We start from the raw sequence: 17,803 nt of genomic DNA, 5'->3' as shown, positions 1-17,803 counted from the left end.
TTTATTGTCTTCTTCCTTGGCAAAATCTCTTCTCAAATAATTATTGATATTCCTAGTTCAATTTCTCTTCCTCTTCTGCTTTGTTGCAGGTTTCTAGAACAGGCATTACAAATGAATTACTTGGAAAATATCACACGGTTAACGCCAACCATAGAAGCCATGCTGCATGTCAATAACAGTGCAGACACCTTTGAAAAACCAGGTGTTTCCCCATCCATATTTTAAATGCTGTCTTATTAGAATGTGTGTGATTCTCTTGCTACAGTTTAGGAAAGGCTATTTTATTTTTTTTAAATATAAATTTATAGGAAAGGCTATATTTTAAAGTTCCTAATGAAACCTACCTTGTATCTGCCCTTATACATGAGACACCTGAAGCTTTCAAATATGGTCACTTGTCTAAAATAAACACGGAGCAAGCCAGCAGAGAATGAAATAGTGAAATTTTATTTCATAGCAAAATGTCTTCAAAAATTTAACCAGTTAGACCTTTCACCTTTTATTTCTCTCATATGTTAAAGCACATTAAATAGTAGGTTGCAAGAGCAAGGATGAAATTTATTTACTTCCGTGAGAATAATCTGATTTTAAAAATAAAGATGCACTGGTGTCCACAGAAATATTGATTCAGAACCTCCTATTAGTATTCTGAGCATGATGCATCATGCAATACATTTCTTCTTTGCATAATACCTCAATACTGAAAAGAAAGACATTCAGAATTTTGGACAACAGGCAGCCACAAAATTGGAAGGGCACTAAGTCCAAAAATAAAGAAAGTATATTTGCATGAGGGATACTTTATAAAGAAACTGAAAAGGCATTTACAAAATGGAGATCACAATCTCCTAAAATAAAGTCAAAATATCGTTTGTTATTCATCAAATGACCCAGATGTGACATAATTATAATAACTATTCTAAAAGAGTTAGAAGTTAAACACATTCTATTTGAAAATGGAAATAATGATTATGAAAACCCTTTCTAAAACAAGGTGCTGGGCAAAGTTAAGAAAAAAATGCACTATGGCATTATGTTTCAGATTTAGCAAACTTTGTCCCAAGCTGACAATTTTATGTGATCTGAGGTGAAAAAGCATCTTGAATTTGTGTGATGTTTTAAATCAAATAGAGAGATATATATTTAGCAAATTGTGTGATCAAAGTCTGCAAGGAAACCATATTTTCTTTGAATCAACCTTGCGTTGTACACATTTAAGGAAAATTTATAATCCAGAACAATCTGTTACCTTGGGTTAATGATATCATAACAGGAATAAGTCTAAATCAGATAGAAATAGATTCTAAAGATGCAAAGTTTGCCAAAACTGAGAGACATCTGTTCCTGACACAAGGCATATATGTTGAGTATATGCTTTAGTCTAGAAGGTTTCTTTATATTAGAATGACTAAAAAGAATTACATTGCAATCCACATGTAAGTGTTGTTTTATTTTCTTGCAGGCCAGTTAATAGAAATGTTTAAAAATGTTGATGAGCTGAAAGAAGAACTGAGGAGAGCAACAGGAATGTCCAATCAGAGTATCAACAATTTGCTGGCCATTCCCATCCCTGACAACAGAGCTGAGGTGGGATGGGATATGTTTGTACTTACATCCAGGTTTTTAAAAGTTTAAATAGCATTTAGTATTTGTTGAGCACTTAATCAGTAAAACCCGGAGAAGCTGCATGCAAATCTGGAGAATTTTCCATGCAGATGATAAAATTAGAAGCCTAATTCTTAGGTGAAAATAGAAGGAAAAGTCCTGAAGTAAGAACATTACCACTGTCTGTTCCTTCTCCCTCTACTTTTCCTTCCCCTTCCTTTGCCCTCTTTGTCTTCTCTTTATCTTCACCCCCAGATGCTTTTTTTAAATAAATGGTGCCATCAGTAATTCTTTCGGTTCACTATCACAATCACATTAGCTGAGGTCAATTTTCACATTTTATTATGATGATATCAAAGCAAGTTTCAGTAATGTAATCAGGGGAAAAAAGGAAGACTGTTTACAATTCGTTGAAACTAAAGTAAAAATGAATACTCTTTTTTTTTTTATCTCTGAGATAAGACTGAGTATATAAATAGATATGGTTGAGAAAACTCTGGATAAGTTTGTAGGTATACCAAACGTATTTTGCTGTGAAAATGAGTAATGGCATTTCCTCATAGGCTGATAATAGGGTTTTCCATTTGAAATGTTTTATCTTTTATCCCTTTTCCAAGTTCATTGTCTGGAAGTGTCATAGAAATTTTCCAGAAGAACTGCAGAGCTTAAGACCTCATCCATTTCAAACTTACGTGTGACACCGTGTGTCATTTCTAAACACAACCCAGTTATTCTCCAATATGGGATAAAGTTTTTTAAAATCCTTTAAGGCTGACTTTGAAATATTTATGTTTAGTTGTGTCATTTTTAATTGGTTCCCCCAGACAAAAATTAAAACTGCTTTACCTTCACTTTTCTTCCTCTAGTTCTAACAATTAATATTTCTTTACCTTTACCCCTTGATTTCACCTTTCACTCATAAGATCCTAAAAGATCTAATTTCAGCAATCACATCTTCTGTGATTTCTTCTGAAGAACAGGTTCAGTTTAGTAAGTAAAAGCAGGTAGACAAGAGAGCATACATTCATATTACTTTAAAAAGGAAAGAGAAAAGTTTCTATATTCTTGAATTTCATAAACATTTTTATTTATTTCACCTCGGTAGAAATAGAAATGACATCTTAACTTCCTGTAGTCACACGTCATTTTCCAAACAACCTTTACTGTCCAGGATTCATACTATTGTGTGATTCTAAATTTTTTTTCTTCACCATTCACCTCTGGATCCCAGAGTTTACTGGGTAAGATTATAACTTCAAATGATTATATAAATGAAATGCAATTTAAATAAAGCAACAATAAAATTTTAAGGCAGCAAGAGTCTTAAACTAGTAATTTTCCCAAACTTAATGCAAACCAATTTTCTTTCTTGATACCACTACTTACCAAGTCTTTCAAGCAAGAAATCTTGGAATCACTATGGATTTCTTCTGTCTCTTTTCCCATGATATTTCTTAAGCTTTCCAGTGAACTATGTACTCTTTAAGGATTTCCCTCATATCTCCGTCCGTCAAGAATCTGCCTGCAATGCAAAAGACCCCGGTTCGATTCCTGAGTCAGGATGATCCACTGGAGAAGGGATAGGCTACCCACTCCAGTATTCTTGGGTTTCCCTTGTGGCTCAGCTGGTAAAGAATTCTCCTGCAATGTGGGAGACCTGGGTTCGATCCCTGGATTGGGAAGATCCTCTGGAGAAGGGAATGGCTACCCACTCCAGTATTCTGGCCTGGAAAATTCCATGGACTGTATAGTTCATGGGGTCACAAAGAGTCAGAGCAAGCTTCACTTTCACTTTCATGTACTCTTTTTGGGCTTCCCAGATAGCACAGTGGTAAAGAATCCCCCTGCCAGTGCAGGAGACATAAGAGACTTGGGTTTGATCCCAGGGTTGGGAAGATCCCCTGGAGTGAGAAATAGCAATCCACTCCAGTATTCTTGCCTGGAAAACTCCATGGAGAGAGGAGCCTGCGGGCTACTGTCCATGGGTCACATACAGTTGGACATGACTGAGTGACTGAACACACACATGGACTCTTTATAGGCCTATTGATAGCAATTAGTGTTTTAAACAAAAAATTATTTGATTTTTAAGGTTAATTTGTCTTATTTTTAAAATGAAGTCTAAAAGTATAAGAAAACTCCAAATGGACAGGTGGCTTGAAAGGATTCCAAGCTAAAGTATTTTTCTTCTTCCAATTTGCAGATTATTTCTAGTGTGTTCTGGTTGCATTCTTGTGATAGTAATATGACCAATCCCAAATTGGAAGATGCAATGAAGGAATTCTGCATCATGCCTCTTCCAGAGAGATCCCGTCTATCTTACCTCATTGGACTTACATTTCTGCACTACTTAGACATTTACAACTTCACATACAAGGCAAGTTACTGTGGATGAAATGTTTTTAAATTTATTGTTTAGTATAAAAATATTTGATTATACCTGTATGCTCTCTGATACTATAAGGAATGCAATCCATTTATGCAGCTTTTGGAATTAAAGCTTTTAGAGCTAAGTTGAACCTAATTTTAGAGCTAAGTGGAACCTTAGAGATCATATATTGCAAATTTGCATGTTTAATAGATGAGGAAATTAATCTTATGGCCTTATTAACTTTCAATTTGTATATTCAAGACCAGGAATTAAATTTAATATACACTAGAGAATGAAATACAAATGTTACAATAACTTTTTTTAAGTGAATAAGCATTAATTTGATAGGATAAAAATAAAGATTAGAACAAAGTTTTTTTTTTTCAAGTGAAAGAATTGAGGGATTTTTTTTTGTATTATAAAATTTTTTTTTTGTCTTACCTTCATTAGATTTAGATAGAAGCTACCATTATTTATCCAGTAGAACAAAACAAATTGTCATTATTAGAGCTGTAAAGTCATCAGTAACTCCATCTTGCAATAAATAGATGCTTTATAAGTACTTAGTGAATAAAAAACTGAAATAAAAATGTAAACGTAAGAAAATTAAATACCTATATTCACTCAAATCTCTACTAGGTTAAAATTGTTTACATGTTATTAAAAACACTGAAAAAAATGTTTTTCTTTTTAAAGTAAAATAAAATCAGAAGCAACACAGCAGACTTGTGTTATTGAAACATTGTAGCAAAGGAGATGACTTTTTAGGACTAGTTGTAAATAATCCTGTTCCAGGTCATCATTATCCTAGTTTATATTCGAAGTGACCTCCTAACTTATCTCTTTGCCTCCACGCCTGTTCCCACCACTCCAACCCCACCCTACTACTCCCTAAGCAGCAAGAGCAATTCTTTTAAAACTTGAATCAGATTATGTCATTCCTCTGTTCAGCACCTCCCCATGGCTCCTCATTTTATCCCAGTAACCCTCGATTCCTGCAGGGGCCCCAGAGTCTGCACATCCTCTCCTTGTTTCTCAAATCCCATTTCCTATGTGGCTACTCCCTGGGTCCAGGGCTGCTGCATGGAACCATTCTAGGAGGTGTCCTTCCTGTGATTTCCAGAACTATGTGTCTTTATTCAACATTGACCTCAATAAGGTACCATGAGAGTCCTATTTAAAATACAACCAACCTCATCTACAGCACTCTCAAACCTCCTTTCCTTGCTCTGTTCGTTTTCTAGTGCACCTCCAGCATACTATGTATTCTATTTAATATTCACTTTTGTTTATTTTCTGTCTGCCTCTATTTGGCTATAAGCTCCATAAGGGCCTCTTTGTTCACTGAAACGTTTCAAATACCAAAAACAGTGCCTGGCCCATAGAAGAACTTAGCAAATACTCATTAACTAAACAATAGTTATTTTACATAAACTATGATGTATGGCTTCCCAGGTGGTGCAGTGGTAAAGAATCCACCTGCCAATGCAGGAGAAGCAAAAAATGCAGTTTCAAACCCTGGGTCAGGAAGATACCCTGGAGTAGGAAATGACAACACACTCCAGTATTCTTGCCTGGAAAATTCCATGGCCAGAGGAGCCTGGTTTGCTACAGCCTAGGGGATCACAAAGAGTTGGATATGACTGAGCATGAATATGACTTAAAATGCAGAAAAACTGCAATTATTAAGTTTTTCATCTAAACTTTTAATGTTCATCTTACAATGTTTCTGTAGTGCACACATCAAACTATTTCTTGTTTAGTAATTAAATATGTGCATTTTACAAGCAGAAGACCATTCCTAGTTCTTTCTGCTGCTGCTGCTGCTAAGTCGCTTCAGTCGTGTCCGACTCTGTGTGACCCCATGGACTGCAGCCTACCAGGCTCCTCCATCCATGGGATTTTCCAGGCAACAGTACTGGAGTGGGGTGCCATTGCCTTCTCCCAGTTCTTTCAGGAACTGCAAATAAAAATAATGAAAAATTTCTCATCATTAATCAATTTATTTCAAATCAATGTAGGACTGCCTAGAATTTTGGCAGAACTGGAAGAAAAAAAATGAATCTGATTGCAGTTAATAGCTGTGTTATAGAGACAGCTCTGTCTTTGTAACATTTCTTCAACTGAATTTTGTGCTCACAATAGTGGTCTTTGACCCCCTTGGACATGTCAACAGCTTTCCCTCTTGAGGAACTTCACAGATCTTTACCCCTCTACTACCTATGTCTCCTTATTCCTCCTATGGTTTGTTCATTCTCTCCTTTATGGTGTCATCTTGGAAAGACTTCTTTTGATTTCTCAGCTAAACTCCCTACCTTCTCATATTACCCAGCCTTTTATTCATTGATTTATCTCATATCTGTTCTTCCTATTAATACAAAACTCCCTGAGTGAAAGGATGATGCCAGTTTGGGCACTACTATACCCATCACCAGTCCCTTGGACTGCAAGGAGATCCAACCAGTCCATTCTAAAGGAGATCGGTCCTGGGTGTTCTTTGGAAGGAATGATGCTAAAGCTGAAACTCCAATACTTTGGCCACCTCATGCAAAGAGTTGACTCATTGGAAAAGACTCTGATGCTGGGAGGGATTGGGGGCAGGAGGAGAAGGGGACGACAGCGGATGAGATGGCTGGATGGCATCACTGACTCGATGGACGTGAGTCTGGGTGAACTCGGTGATGGACAGGGAGGCCTGGCGTGCTGCGATTCATGGGGTCGCGAAGAGTTGGACACGACTGAACAACTGAACTGAACTGAACTGATACCCATCACCTCACCCAGTGCTGGGAACATAACAGGCACTCGATTAATGTTTATTGAATAAATGAGTGAATGAGAGAATAAAATGTACATTAAAAAAATAATTTCAGCATTTTTTTCCTGCAACAGAAATGCATTGTGGGATTATGATTAAGCCTGATAAACCATGTGAGATTTTTGACAGAGCTTTTCTGATTTTAAGGAGCAATTGTGATTTTTGAATAATAGTGTACATGAAGAATTATGTAATTGACATTTGCCTTTCTGACTTTTAAAATCACCTATTTTTGGCAAATTTATTGAGGTATAATTTATATATTTTAAAACTCACTCACTTTAAGGGTATAGTTTAATGGGTTTTTTTAAGCCAATTATAGAATTGTGCAACTGTTACCACAATATGATTTTATAACAATCCCAAACGCAATTTTCAACACAAAAAGAAGCTTTCTGTCCATTTACAGTTATCTTATTCTGACCTCTAGCATAGGCACCACCTCATCTATTTTATGTCTCCATAGATTTGTCATTTTTAGACATTTTATTTAAATTGAATCGTACAATTTGTGGGTTTTGTATCTAGCTTTTTTCACTTAGTATAATGTTTTGAGTTTCATATATGTTGTAACATGTCAGTGTGTAATTTCTTTCTTTTGTCAAATAGTTTTCCAGTTTACAGACATACATTTTGTTTATCCATCCATTTGAATTGTTTCCACTTGTTGGCTATTCTAAATAATGCTGCCATAGCCATTCCCATACAAATCTTTGTGTGGGCATATTTTTTAAATTTCTGTTGGGTAAATATCTAGGAATCAAATTTTTGGTTGTATGGTAAATTTATGTTTATTTAGTAAGCTTCCAAAATATTTTACAAAGTGACTGTACCTTTTGCTATTTTCACCAACAGTGTGGGAGGGTTCCAGTTTCTCCACAAAAAAAATAATTTCTTTTCTTTTTTGTTCCTGTTAGGTATTTTTCCCTAGGGAAAATCAAAAGCCAATAGAAAAGATGATAGAACTCTTCGTAAGGCTAAAAGAGATCCTCAATCAGATGGCTTCTGGCACACGACCGCTGCTAGACAAAATGAGGTCCCTGAAACAAATGCATCTGCCCAGAAGTTTTCCACTAACACAGGTAGAAAAGCCGCCCAGTAATGTTCGTGCTGGAAAATTCCTTTTGTCATCTTAACTTTTGCTGCTGCTGCTGCTAAGTCGCTTCAGTTGTATCCGACCCTGTGCGACCCCATAGACGGTAGCCCACCAGGCTCCTCTGTCCCTAGGATTCTCCAGGCAAGAATATGGGAGTGGGGCTTAACTTTTGAGATTAGTTATAATACCTTCAGCTACAGATAGAGTACGTTGTCCAAAGTCACTTTCAGAAAAACTCTTCTACTATGGCAAAAGTTTTTGCCTCTTGAATTGCAGAAGTTTAGCATTTGCATTTGCATTTGGGATACTATTTTAAAGAAATTGTGGAATTGAAAGAATTCTCCAAACATTATCAGGTTTTTCATATTGTTTTCAATAGCATTTATAGCTCATATAATGTTAATAAATCATGTATTTTTATCTCACAGGCAATGTACAGAAACAACCGGATAAACACTCCCCAGGGATCATTTAGTACCATTTCCCAAGCACTGTGCTCCCAAGGAATTACCACTGAATATTTAGTTGCCTTGCTGCCCTCTTCTCAGAGGCAGAAAGGCAATCACACTAAGGACTTTCTAACTCATAAATTAAGTAAAGAGCAAATTGCTGCAAAGTATGGAATTCCCTTACATGCCAGTGAGTATACTTCAAAATCAGCATGATAATATCACCTGCTAACATTGTCTACTAAATCTTAGTCTTTGTTTTTTATTGGCTATATACCTTCTGTTGTACAATAAATCCTTGTATCTTATTTTATACATAGTAGTCTGTGCCTCTTAGTACCCTACACCCTCTTGTCTCTTCTTCCTTCTCTTTCTCCACTGGTAACCGCTACTTTGTTTGCTATAGCTGTGAGTCTGTTTCTTTTTTGTTATATTCACTATTTTGTTGTGGTTTTTGGTTTTCACATATAAATGACATACAGTATTTGTCTTTGTCTGACATTTCACTTAGCATAATGTCCTCCAAATCCACCCACGTTATTGCAAATGGCAACATTTCATTCTTTTTTATGACTAAAATTCCATTGTGGATATATATACCACATCTTTACCCATTCATCTGTTGATGGACACTTAGGTTGCATCCATATCTTGGTAAATGTAAAAAATGTCTTTATGAACATTGGGGTGCATGTATCTTTTTAAAGTAGTGTTTTGGTTATTTTGGGTATATACCCAGAAGTAGAAGTGTTGAGTCATAGAGTAGTTTTATTTTTAGTTTCTTGAGAAAAACTCCATAATGTTTTCCACAGTGGCTGTAACAATTTACATTCCCACCAATAGTGTGCCAGGGTTCCCTTTTCTCCACATCCTTGCCATCATTTGTTATTTGTGTTCTTTTTGATGATGGCCATCATTACAGGTGTGAGGTGATATCTCATTGTAGTTTTGATTTGCATTTCCCTCCTAATTAGCAATGTTGAACATCATTTCATGTGCCTATTGGCCATCTGCATTTCCTTTTTGGAAAAATGACTATTCAGGTCTTCTCCCCATTTTTAATTTTTTTTTTAAATGGTGTGTTGTAATCTTAGCATTTTATTTTAAATGAAGCATTAATTTTCCCAAAGAAGACATTCATATAGCACTTGCCACACATCAAGCATGTTCTGCATATCAACTCATTCACTCTTCACAACAACCCTATGAGGTAGGTGCTACTATAGCTGCAACTTAGCAAGAGAAATGAGGCACAAAGTAACTAAGTAACCTGGCCACAGTTGCCCAACATGAAAAAACAAAGCTAGGATTGAAACCCAGGCAATCTGCCGCCAAGTCTAGCTTCTTAACCACTACACCTTGCCAGTGAATGATACAATAACGTGCCTTAAATCTGCTCAGTATTTTTTCTTAACTTTTTAGAATTAGAAATTTGTCTCACACATAAAAGAGTTTCATGACTGTAGGAGAACTACAAATGTTCAGTGGCACATCAAAGCTGTTTATTTGATCTATAAGCTTTGAGATGTGAAATATGATCAGCTGAGTTCTTCCGAGCAATATGGGGTGTTTAGTAGAGCAATTGGATTGACACATTTATACATCTTTTTATTCATCCAGCAAACATTTATTGGACAGCTCTTATGTATCTGTTGCAATAGCAGAATTTTGTATATTTTGTAAAATTAAGTGAAGAAGATCTGTTGGAAGACATTCTGAAATGTGGTTTTCAACCTTTCTAACCTTTCCTCTTGGCAAAATGCCATCACTTATTATGCACTTTCTTGTTAGATTAAACTTACACCCAAAAAGGATGTGTTACTATGCTTTCTTACTTTGATACCAGATGCCTTGCATTTGTTGATAGCAAAGGACATACAAGACATGTATTTTGGGGTGTTGTAACAATAATTTTTGTCAATTTACCATAAATAAATTTTAAATATATATTAAATGATTTTATTGTGCTTTCTCTTTGCAGCACCGTTTTGCTTTTCCCTTTATAAGGACATCATTAATATGCCTGCTGGACTGGTGATTTGGGCTTTCTTGAAACCTATGTTGTTGGGAAGGATTTTGTATGCACCATACACCCCCGTCACAAAGGCGATAATGGAAAAGGTTTGACCATTAATACTCAAAGTTTCTATCTTAAGATGATCTTTAAAGCAGTCAGCTTCCAAATTTACTCTAGTTGGCTCAGATATTTTTCTAGCTTACATACTGTTTACCTTTGGCTTTCTGAAACTCTTAACAATTCTCAACTTCTGCCCTGTATATGTGTAACGATGTAGACTGGATAGTAGCTCCTTGAAGAGAAATGAACCATGTTGACACTTGAGAATGAGGTTAGTTGTAGCATGACCTCAGACTTTTCAATTTATCACCCAAAGCAGGAAATTTTTCTACAGCTGGCATCTAACTTTCAAAGTGTGTAAAAATAATGGCACTAGAAAAAATAATAGTGGGCATATATAGCTAGTTTGAACAAAAGCAATTGCTAAATTATAGCAATTCATATAGGATTCATATTTGGTTATGCAATTTAACATCCTATAATTATATACAAGATAGATGTTGAGAAAGACAGCATTATTAACAGTAACTATACTTATCAACTACATAGTATAACCATAATAGCCTTTTTCTCTCATTCTTAAATTTGACATTAGTGATTTGAATTATAAACTTGATACTTTCAAAATGATAAGAGTGAAGGTAAAAAAATTATACTTTATCATTACTTGGTCATTAAACTATAGTTTATGTAAATATTGGTCTATATAAAAATAGACATGAAGTCATCACTGATTTCCAGAATGATCTTTGCTTTTACTATTTGTGTTTTAATATCTTATTTGCTTTATTGGCTGCACACTTCTCCATAATTTTGCACAAATGAAGTCATTAAATGCTTATTTTCTAAGGGTAGTTTTTTTGTTTTGCTTGCCTCTCATATTTTTCTCCTTGCTTGATCCTGCTCTTCCTTTCATGTAAACTAATGAATGTTAACTTTCAAAGATGTGGCTTTTGATAATTTATGTACATTCCTCTAATCCTTTATATATTATTATTCTGGATGCATTCATATGCAGAATGGTCATTGTTTGCATTATTAAAATCAGGCTTCATTATAATACTTTTCTACATATTACTTTAGTCACACAGCAATACCTTGTGGAAATTCTTCCAATTCAGTAGATACAGTTTATTCATTCTTTTTGAAGACTGAACATTTTTTCATACTCTGTCAATTCTCAGTTGTTGGACATTCTTTTTATTTCTAGTGTTTACTTTTGTTGTTGTTGTTCATGTAAGTAATGTGGCAACAAATACTTTGTGTATATGACTTGACACAGGGATATTTTTATTTCACTGAGGTGAATGTTTAAGATTGAGGGACTGAAGAATATTGTATTCTATTTTAATGACTGTCATCAGATTGCTTTCCAGAAAAAGCTATACACATCCCTTTCCGCCAGCATTACAAGAAAGCATCCGTCTTCTTATATCCTTGAACTAGAATGTTTCTCTAGTAGTAAAGTTAAATGTACCATTGCTAAAAGTGGGTAACTTGTGAGAATTCCAGAAGATGTGTTTTCCTTTCAGCTATACATTTTCAGTGGACATAAAGTAAACCTTAAATTTTCCAGAATTTTTATTTGTAACCTTGACCCTATAAAAGCTGCCACTTAAAAAATTTTGACCATGTGGGAAATTTCTGACAATGTTTTACTAACTCTACTTTTTAGAACTGTTTCTTAGAGTTATATAACAAAACAACCTTGAGATATCTTGTAGAAATACAGGAAAAATACCAATGGGCCAGATTTATTTCTGTTTCTTTGTCTTTTAGTCTAATATAACCCTCAGGCAGTTGGCAGAATTAAGAGAAAAATCTCAAGAGTGGATGGATAAGTCACCGCTTTTCATGAATTCCTTCCAACTGTTAAACCAGACGATTCCAATGCTCCAGGTGGGAGACAGTTCTGTCATTCCCTTTTGTATGGATTATACTTTGTTGAGATTTGAATCACCTTCATTAGGAGAATGGGCAGTTAGTAATGTAGAATCCACATTCAACAGATTAAAATTGCCTCTCCTCCAGACAGCAGGTGTGAGACAGGATAACAGATATGTCATTCATGTTTGTAACCTTCCTCACCTTATACCACAGTTTCTCTGTATGTAATTCAGAGATAAATCATTTTACAAGTTAATTCTGACACACACTTAGTGATATAAATCTATTTTCCAAAACTAAAATGCCATAAAATCTACTTAAAATATGCTTATTTTATTTCTCTAAGTTATGTTTTGCTATTTTAACTAAACCAGAATTCCTAAAGTACTGATATTCTGAAGAAGAATATTAAATTTAGGTAGTTCTTTGGTTGAAATATTTGACAAAACACCTCAAATACAACACACACAAGTTGAAAAGTATCATCTCAATTCTCATAAAAGATGCAGAAATCTCTGAAGAGGATGCAAGTAATGTTGGGAATGTTCCAATCACCAAGAGAGCTATTGGCAGCTAAATATCAGGCTAGTGATAAAGAACCCGCTTGCCAATGCAGGAGACATAAGAGATGTGGGTTCAGTCACTAGATTGGGAAGATGCCCTGGAGGAGGGCATGACAACCCACTCCAGTGTTCTTGCCTGGAGAATCCCCTGTACAGAGGAGCCTGGCAGGCTACAGTCCATAAGGTTGCAGAGAGTCAGACATGACTGAAGCGACTTAGTATGCCCAAACATCAGGCAGCAGAGTTAGACCCATTATCAATGGGAGAAGAGAACATTTTCAGGAATGGTGACAACTTAGGAACTTCAAAATAGTATGGATTGGATAGTCCAAGAATTGATAGAGGCCCTTGGAGAATTGATTAAGCCCTAGAAGATTTTTGCAACAGCAACAACAAAAATTCCCTTCTTTATAATCATGGCTCAAAAAGTTAAACATAGAACAAAGAATTTGTGTCATACAATTTTGGTAAAAAAGTTATACCCAAAAGATGTTTTACCCATCTTGACTAATAGTCATAATTAGGGACTTCCCTGGTGGCTCAGACGGTGAAGCGTCTGCCTACAATGCGGGAGACCTGGGTTCGATCCCTGGGTCGGGAAGATCCACTGGAGAAGGAAATGGCAACCCACTCCAGTAGTCTTGCCTGGAAAATCCCATGGACGGAGAAGCGTGGTAGGTACAGTCCATTGGGTTGCAAAGAGTTGGACACGACTGAGCCACTTCACTTGCATTTTACTCATAATTACAATTGCAACCTAAATTTTATTAGAAATATAACACTAATTTCTAAATAGATATTTAGCACAATTAATATAAGTGAAGTGAAGGTCATTCAGTTGTGTCTGACTCTTTGCAGCCCCTAGGATGGTCCATGGAATTCTCCAGGCCAGAATACTGGAGTAGGTAGCTGTTCCCTTTTTTAGGGGATCTTCTCAACCCAAGGATTGAACCCAAGTCTTCTGCGTTGCTGCTGCTGCTGCTGCTAAGTCGCTTCAGTCGTGTCCGACTCTGTGCGACTCTGTGTGACCCCATAGACAGCAGCCAACCAGGCTCCCCTGTCCCTGGGATTCTCCAGGCAAGAACATTGGAGTGGGTTGCCATTTCCTTCTCCAATGCATGAAAGTGAAAAGTGAAAGTGAAGTCACTCAGTCGAGTCCTACTCTTCGTGACCCCATGGACTGCAGCTTATCAGGCTCCTCCGTCCATGGGGTTTTCTAGGCAAGAGTTACTGGAGTGGGGTACCATCACCTTCTCCGTCCACGTTGCTAAGCACCAAAGAATTGATACTTTTGAACTGTGGTGTTGGAGAAGACTCTTGAGAGTCCCTTGGACTGCAAGGAGATCCAACCAGTCCATCCTAAAGAAAATCAGTCCTAAATGTTCATTGGAAGGACTGATGCTGAAGCTGAAACTCCAATACTTTGGCCACCTTATGTGAAGAGCTGACTCATTTGAAAAGACTCTGATGCTGGGAAAGATTGAGGGCAGGAGGAGAAGGGGACGACAGAGGATGAGATGGTTGGATGTCATCACCGACTCAGTGGGCATGAGTGAGTAAACTCCAGGAGTTGGTGATGGACAGGGAGGCCTGAGGCCTGGTGTGCTGCAGTCTGTGGGGTCGCAAAGAGTCGAACATGACTGAGAGACTAAACTGAACTGAACTCCCACATTGCAGGTGGATTCTTCACCAGAGGAGCTACCAGGGAAGCCCATAATTTAAAATAAACTTTTCATCAAATGTCTTCCCCACACTTTTCTATTAAATGTAGTTCTGATTTTAAATATGTCCATTTTTTAAATATCCTACTTTCTCTGATCTTAAACACAATATTATTTTGATTAAATGTCAGTTTTCTCCTTCTCCCCACAGTTTTACTGAGAAATAATTAACATAATCAATGTATCAGTTTAAGGTGTAGAGCAAGATGGTTTGAGATATATAGAGAAATGATTGGGCTTCCTAGGTGGTGCTCATGGTAAAGAGCCCACCTGCCAATGCAGGAGACAAAGAGACACGGGTTCAATCTCTGGGTCAGGAAGATCCCCTGGAGTAGGAAAAGCCAAATCACTCCAGTGTTCTTACCTGGAAAATTTCACAGACAGAGGAGCCTGGTGGGCTACAGTCAGTGGGATCACAAAGAGATGGACACACTTGAAGCAACTGAGCATTCTTTGGTGTTGCCTTTCTTTGGGATTGGAATGAAGCCAGGCTTCAGCAGTACGTGAACCGTGAATTTCCAGATGTTCGAGCTGGTTTTAGAAAAGGCAGAGGAACCAGAGATCAAATTGCCAACATCTGCTGGATCATGGAAAAAGCAAGAGAGTTCCAGAAAAACATCTATTTCTGCTTTATTGCCTATGTCAAAGACTTTGACTGTGTGGATCACAATAAACTGTGGAAAATTCTGAAAAAGATGGGAATACCAGACCACCTGATCTGCCTCTTGAGAAACCTATATGCAGGTCAGGAAGCAACAGTTAGAACTGGACATGGAACAACAGACTGGTTCCAAATAGGAAAAGGAGTACATCAAGGCTGTATATTGTCACCCTGCTTATTTAACTTATATGCAGTGTACATCATGAGAAATGCTGGGCTGGAAGAAGCACAAGCTGGAATCAAGATTTCTGGGAGAAATATCAATCACCTCAGATATGCAGATGACACCACCTTTATGGCAGAAAGTGAAGAACTAAAGAGCCTCTTGATGAAAGTCAAAGAGGAGAGTAAAAAAGTTGGCTTAAAGCTCAACATTCAGAAATCTAAGATCATGGCATCTGGACCCATCACTTCATGGGAAATAGACAGGGAAACAGTGGAAACAGTGTCAGACTTTATTTTTTTAGGGCTCTAAAATCACTGCAGATGGTGATTGCAGCCATGAAATTAAAAGACACTTACTTACTCCTTGGAAGGAAAGTTATGACCAACCTAGACAGCATATTAAAAAGCAGAGATATTACTTTGCCAACAAAGGTCCATTTAGTCAAGCCTATGGTTTTTCCAGTGGTCATGTATGGATGTGAGAGTTGGACTATAAAGAAAGCTGAGCGCTGAAGAATTGATGCTTTTGAACTGTGGTGTTGGAGAAGACTCTTGAGAGTTCCTTGGACTGCAAGGAGATCCAACCAGTCCATTCTAAACGAGATCAGTCCTAGGTGTTCATTGGAAGGACTGATGTTGAAGCTGAAACTCCAGTACTTTGGCCACCTGATACGAAGAGCTGACTCATTTGAAAAGACCCTGATGCTGGGAAAGATTGAGGGCAAGAAGAGAAAGGGACGACAGAGGATGAGATCGTTGGATGGCATCACCGACTCAATGGACATGGGTTTGTGTAGACTCCGGCAGTTGGTGATAGACAGGGAGGCCTGGCGTGCTACAGTTCATGGGGTCACAAAGAGTCAGACACGACTGCACGACTGAACTGAACTGAAGCAACTGAACACACACACACACATTACGAAATGATCACCATAGTAGATTTAGTTACCATCTATCATCTCATGTACATACAATAAAAATAAAGGAAAAAAGAATTTTCTCTTTGTGATGAAAACTCTTAGGATCTATTCTAGCAACGTTCCTTTGTGTGGTACAGCGGTATTAATTAATAGTCATCATGTTGTAGATTGCATCCCTGGTATCTTATAATTCAAAGTTTGTATCTTTTGACCACCTTCATCCAATTCCCCATCTACCCACTCCCTACATCTGATAATCACAAATGTTCATTCCAAGTGGCCTTTTTTAGTGAGTTTCAGATAATAAGGGCTACATAAACAATGCCTTATTGACACATGTATTTCCTCAGTGAGAAATTGCTCTTTTCTCCTGAAACTTTTTTTCAGTGAACAGATAAAAATCCCACACATATTATTTCATTAAGGAAAGTTTTGCTGGCTAAAGAAGTGAATTAACAAGGGACATCATCTATGCATAATAGTTCCAAAGTACAGTAATTTGGTAAGAAGAAAATTCTGTGACCTTGTTCATAAACGGATCATCATTCAGTTCTGTGACCATGTTCATAAAAGTATCACCATCTAATGAGAGTATCTTTATTCTGTTCTAGACCAAAATAAGTTATTATTCTTAATTATTGAGGAAAATTTATTCCTGAAAATGTGTACAGAATTTGATATTTCAAGATTTTAGTACATGACCTGGCTTTGCCATTGTGAAATCATAGGCAAATGACTTAAAATACTTTTTACAGTTTATGAAACTCTAAAATGGGTCTGTTGATAACTGCTTCACAGACTTGTGAAGATTACATTGTGTGGAAGCATTTGAAAATAATATTCTATATCATAGACAGGATTGATTGTAACAGGAACAGTAAGAGAGTGGAAATAATTTGCTGGATCATCTCTGACTTGGAACTAACATAGTGCTTTGTTTATTAGTAATGCTCTGATTCAGATTTTCTACAATGAGCAAATTCCTAGTAAATAATTAGATTTTAAAAAACTTGGGTTATCATCGTATATAGTTGTGTGATAGCCATCTGTCTTCATGCTGCCAACTACACTTAGGTTCCTTAGGAGCCATATGTTTAGCAAATTATATATGCTATATTAATACATATTATTCTTAATCATTTACCTCCATGATAACTAAATGAGATAATGGTAAGAAGGACAGAATAATAAGTGGTACTGAACTATCCTCTAAAAAGAAAACAACTTAAGCCTAGCTCACATAAAAACGAAGTCATGAATTCATACATAAGATGAATAAACATTTCTTTAATCAAGTTGAAGTCTCTCTCTTCGACTTTCCCTTTGGCCCTTATTAATTGTACATTCTTAAGGAATTTATAGAGCTTCTTGAGTCCTAGCCTTGTCATCTATGAACTGGGGATAGTAATAGTACTTATGTCTAGGTATTAGGGAAAACTAAGTGAGAAAATCAAGGTATATTCTATTAGA

General features: G+C 36.6%; 1 protein-coding gene and 1 long non-coding RNA gene across 2 annotated transcripts in view; one reads left to right on the top strand and one right to left on the bottom strand.

The window, feature by feature from the left end:
* Positions 1-17,803, top strand: part of ABCA12 (ATP binding cassette subfamily A member 12) — a 200,977-nt gene that overhangs the window by 110,943 nt on the left and 72,231 nt on the right. Inside the window, exons 13-19 of the mRNA XM_055573389.1 lie at positions 90-202; positions 1,463-1,587; positions 3,809-3,982; positions 7,712-7,876; positions 8,319-8,529; positions 10,321-10,460; positions 12,196-12,315. Coding sequence (XP_055429364.1) covers positions 90-202; positions 1,463-1,587; positions 3,809-3,982; positions 7,712-7,876; positions 8,319-8,529; positions 10,321-10,460; positions 12,196-12,315 — 1,048 coding nt within the window. The remainder of the gene's footprint in view (positions 1-89; positions 203-1,462; positions 1,588-3,808; positions 3,983-7,711; positions 7,877-8,318; positions 8,530-10,320; positions 10,461-12,195; positions 12,316-17,803) is intronic.
* LOC129646736 (uncharacterized) lies at positions 2,729-4,758 on the bottom strand. The gene is made up of 3 exons (XR_008712149.1): positions 4,591-4,758; positions 4,418-4,439; positions 2,729-3,127 (listed from the first exon to the last, which is right to left on the bottom strand). It is a non-coding gene; the product is annotated as an uncharacterized LOC129646736 (long non-coding RNA).

This window comes from Bubalus kerabau, chromosome 3 (genome assembly GCF_029407905.1).
Source record: "Bubalus kerabau isolate K-KA32 ecotype Philippines breed swamp buffalo chromosome 3, PCC_UOA_SB_1v2, whole genome shotgun sequence".
NCBI classification, from domain to species: Eukaryota; Metazoa; Chordata; class Mammalia; order Artiodactyla; family Bovidae; genus Bubalus; species Bubalus kerabau.
The sequence above is the reverse complement of the archived record's forward strand: the minus strand, read 5'-3'. Positions and strand labels throughout refer to the sequence as shown.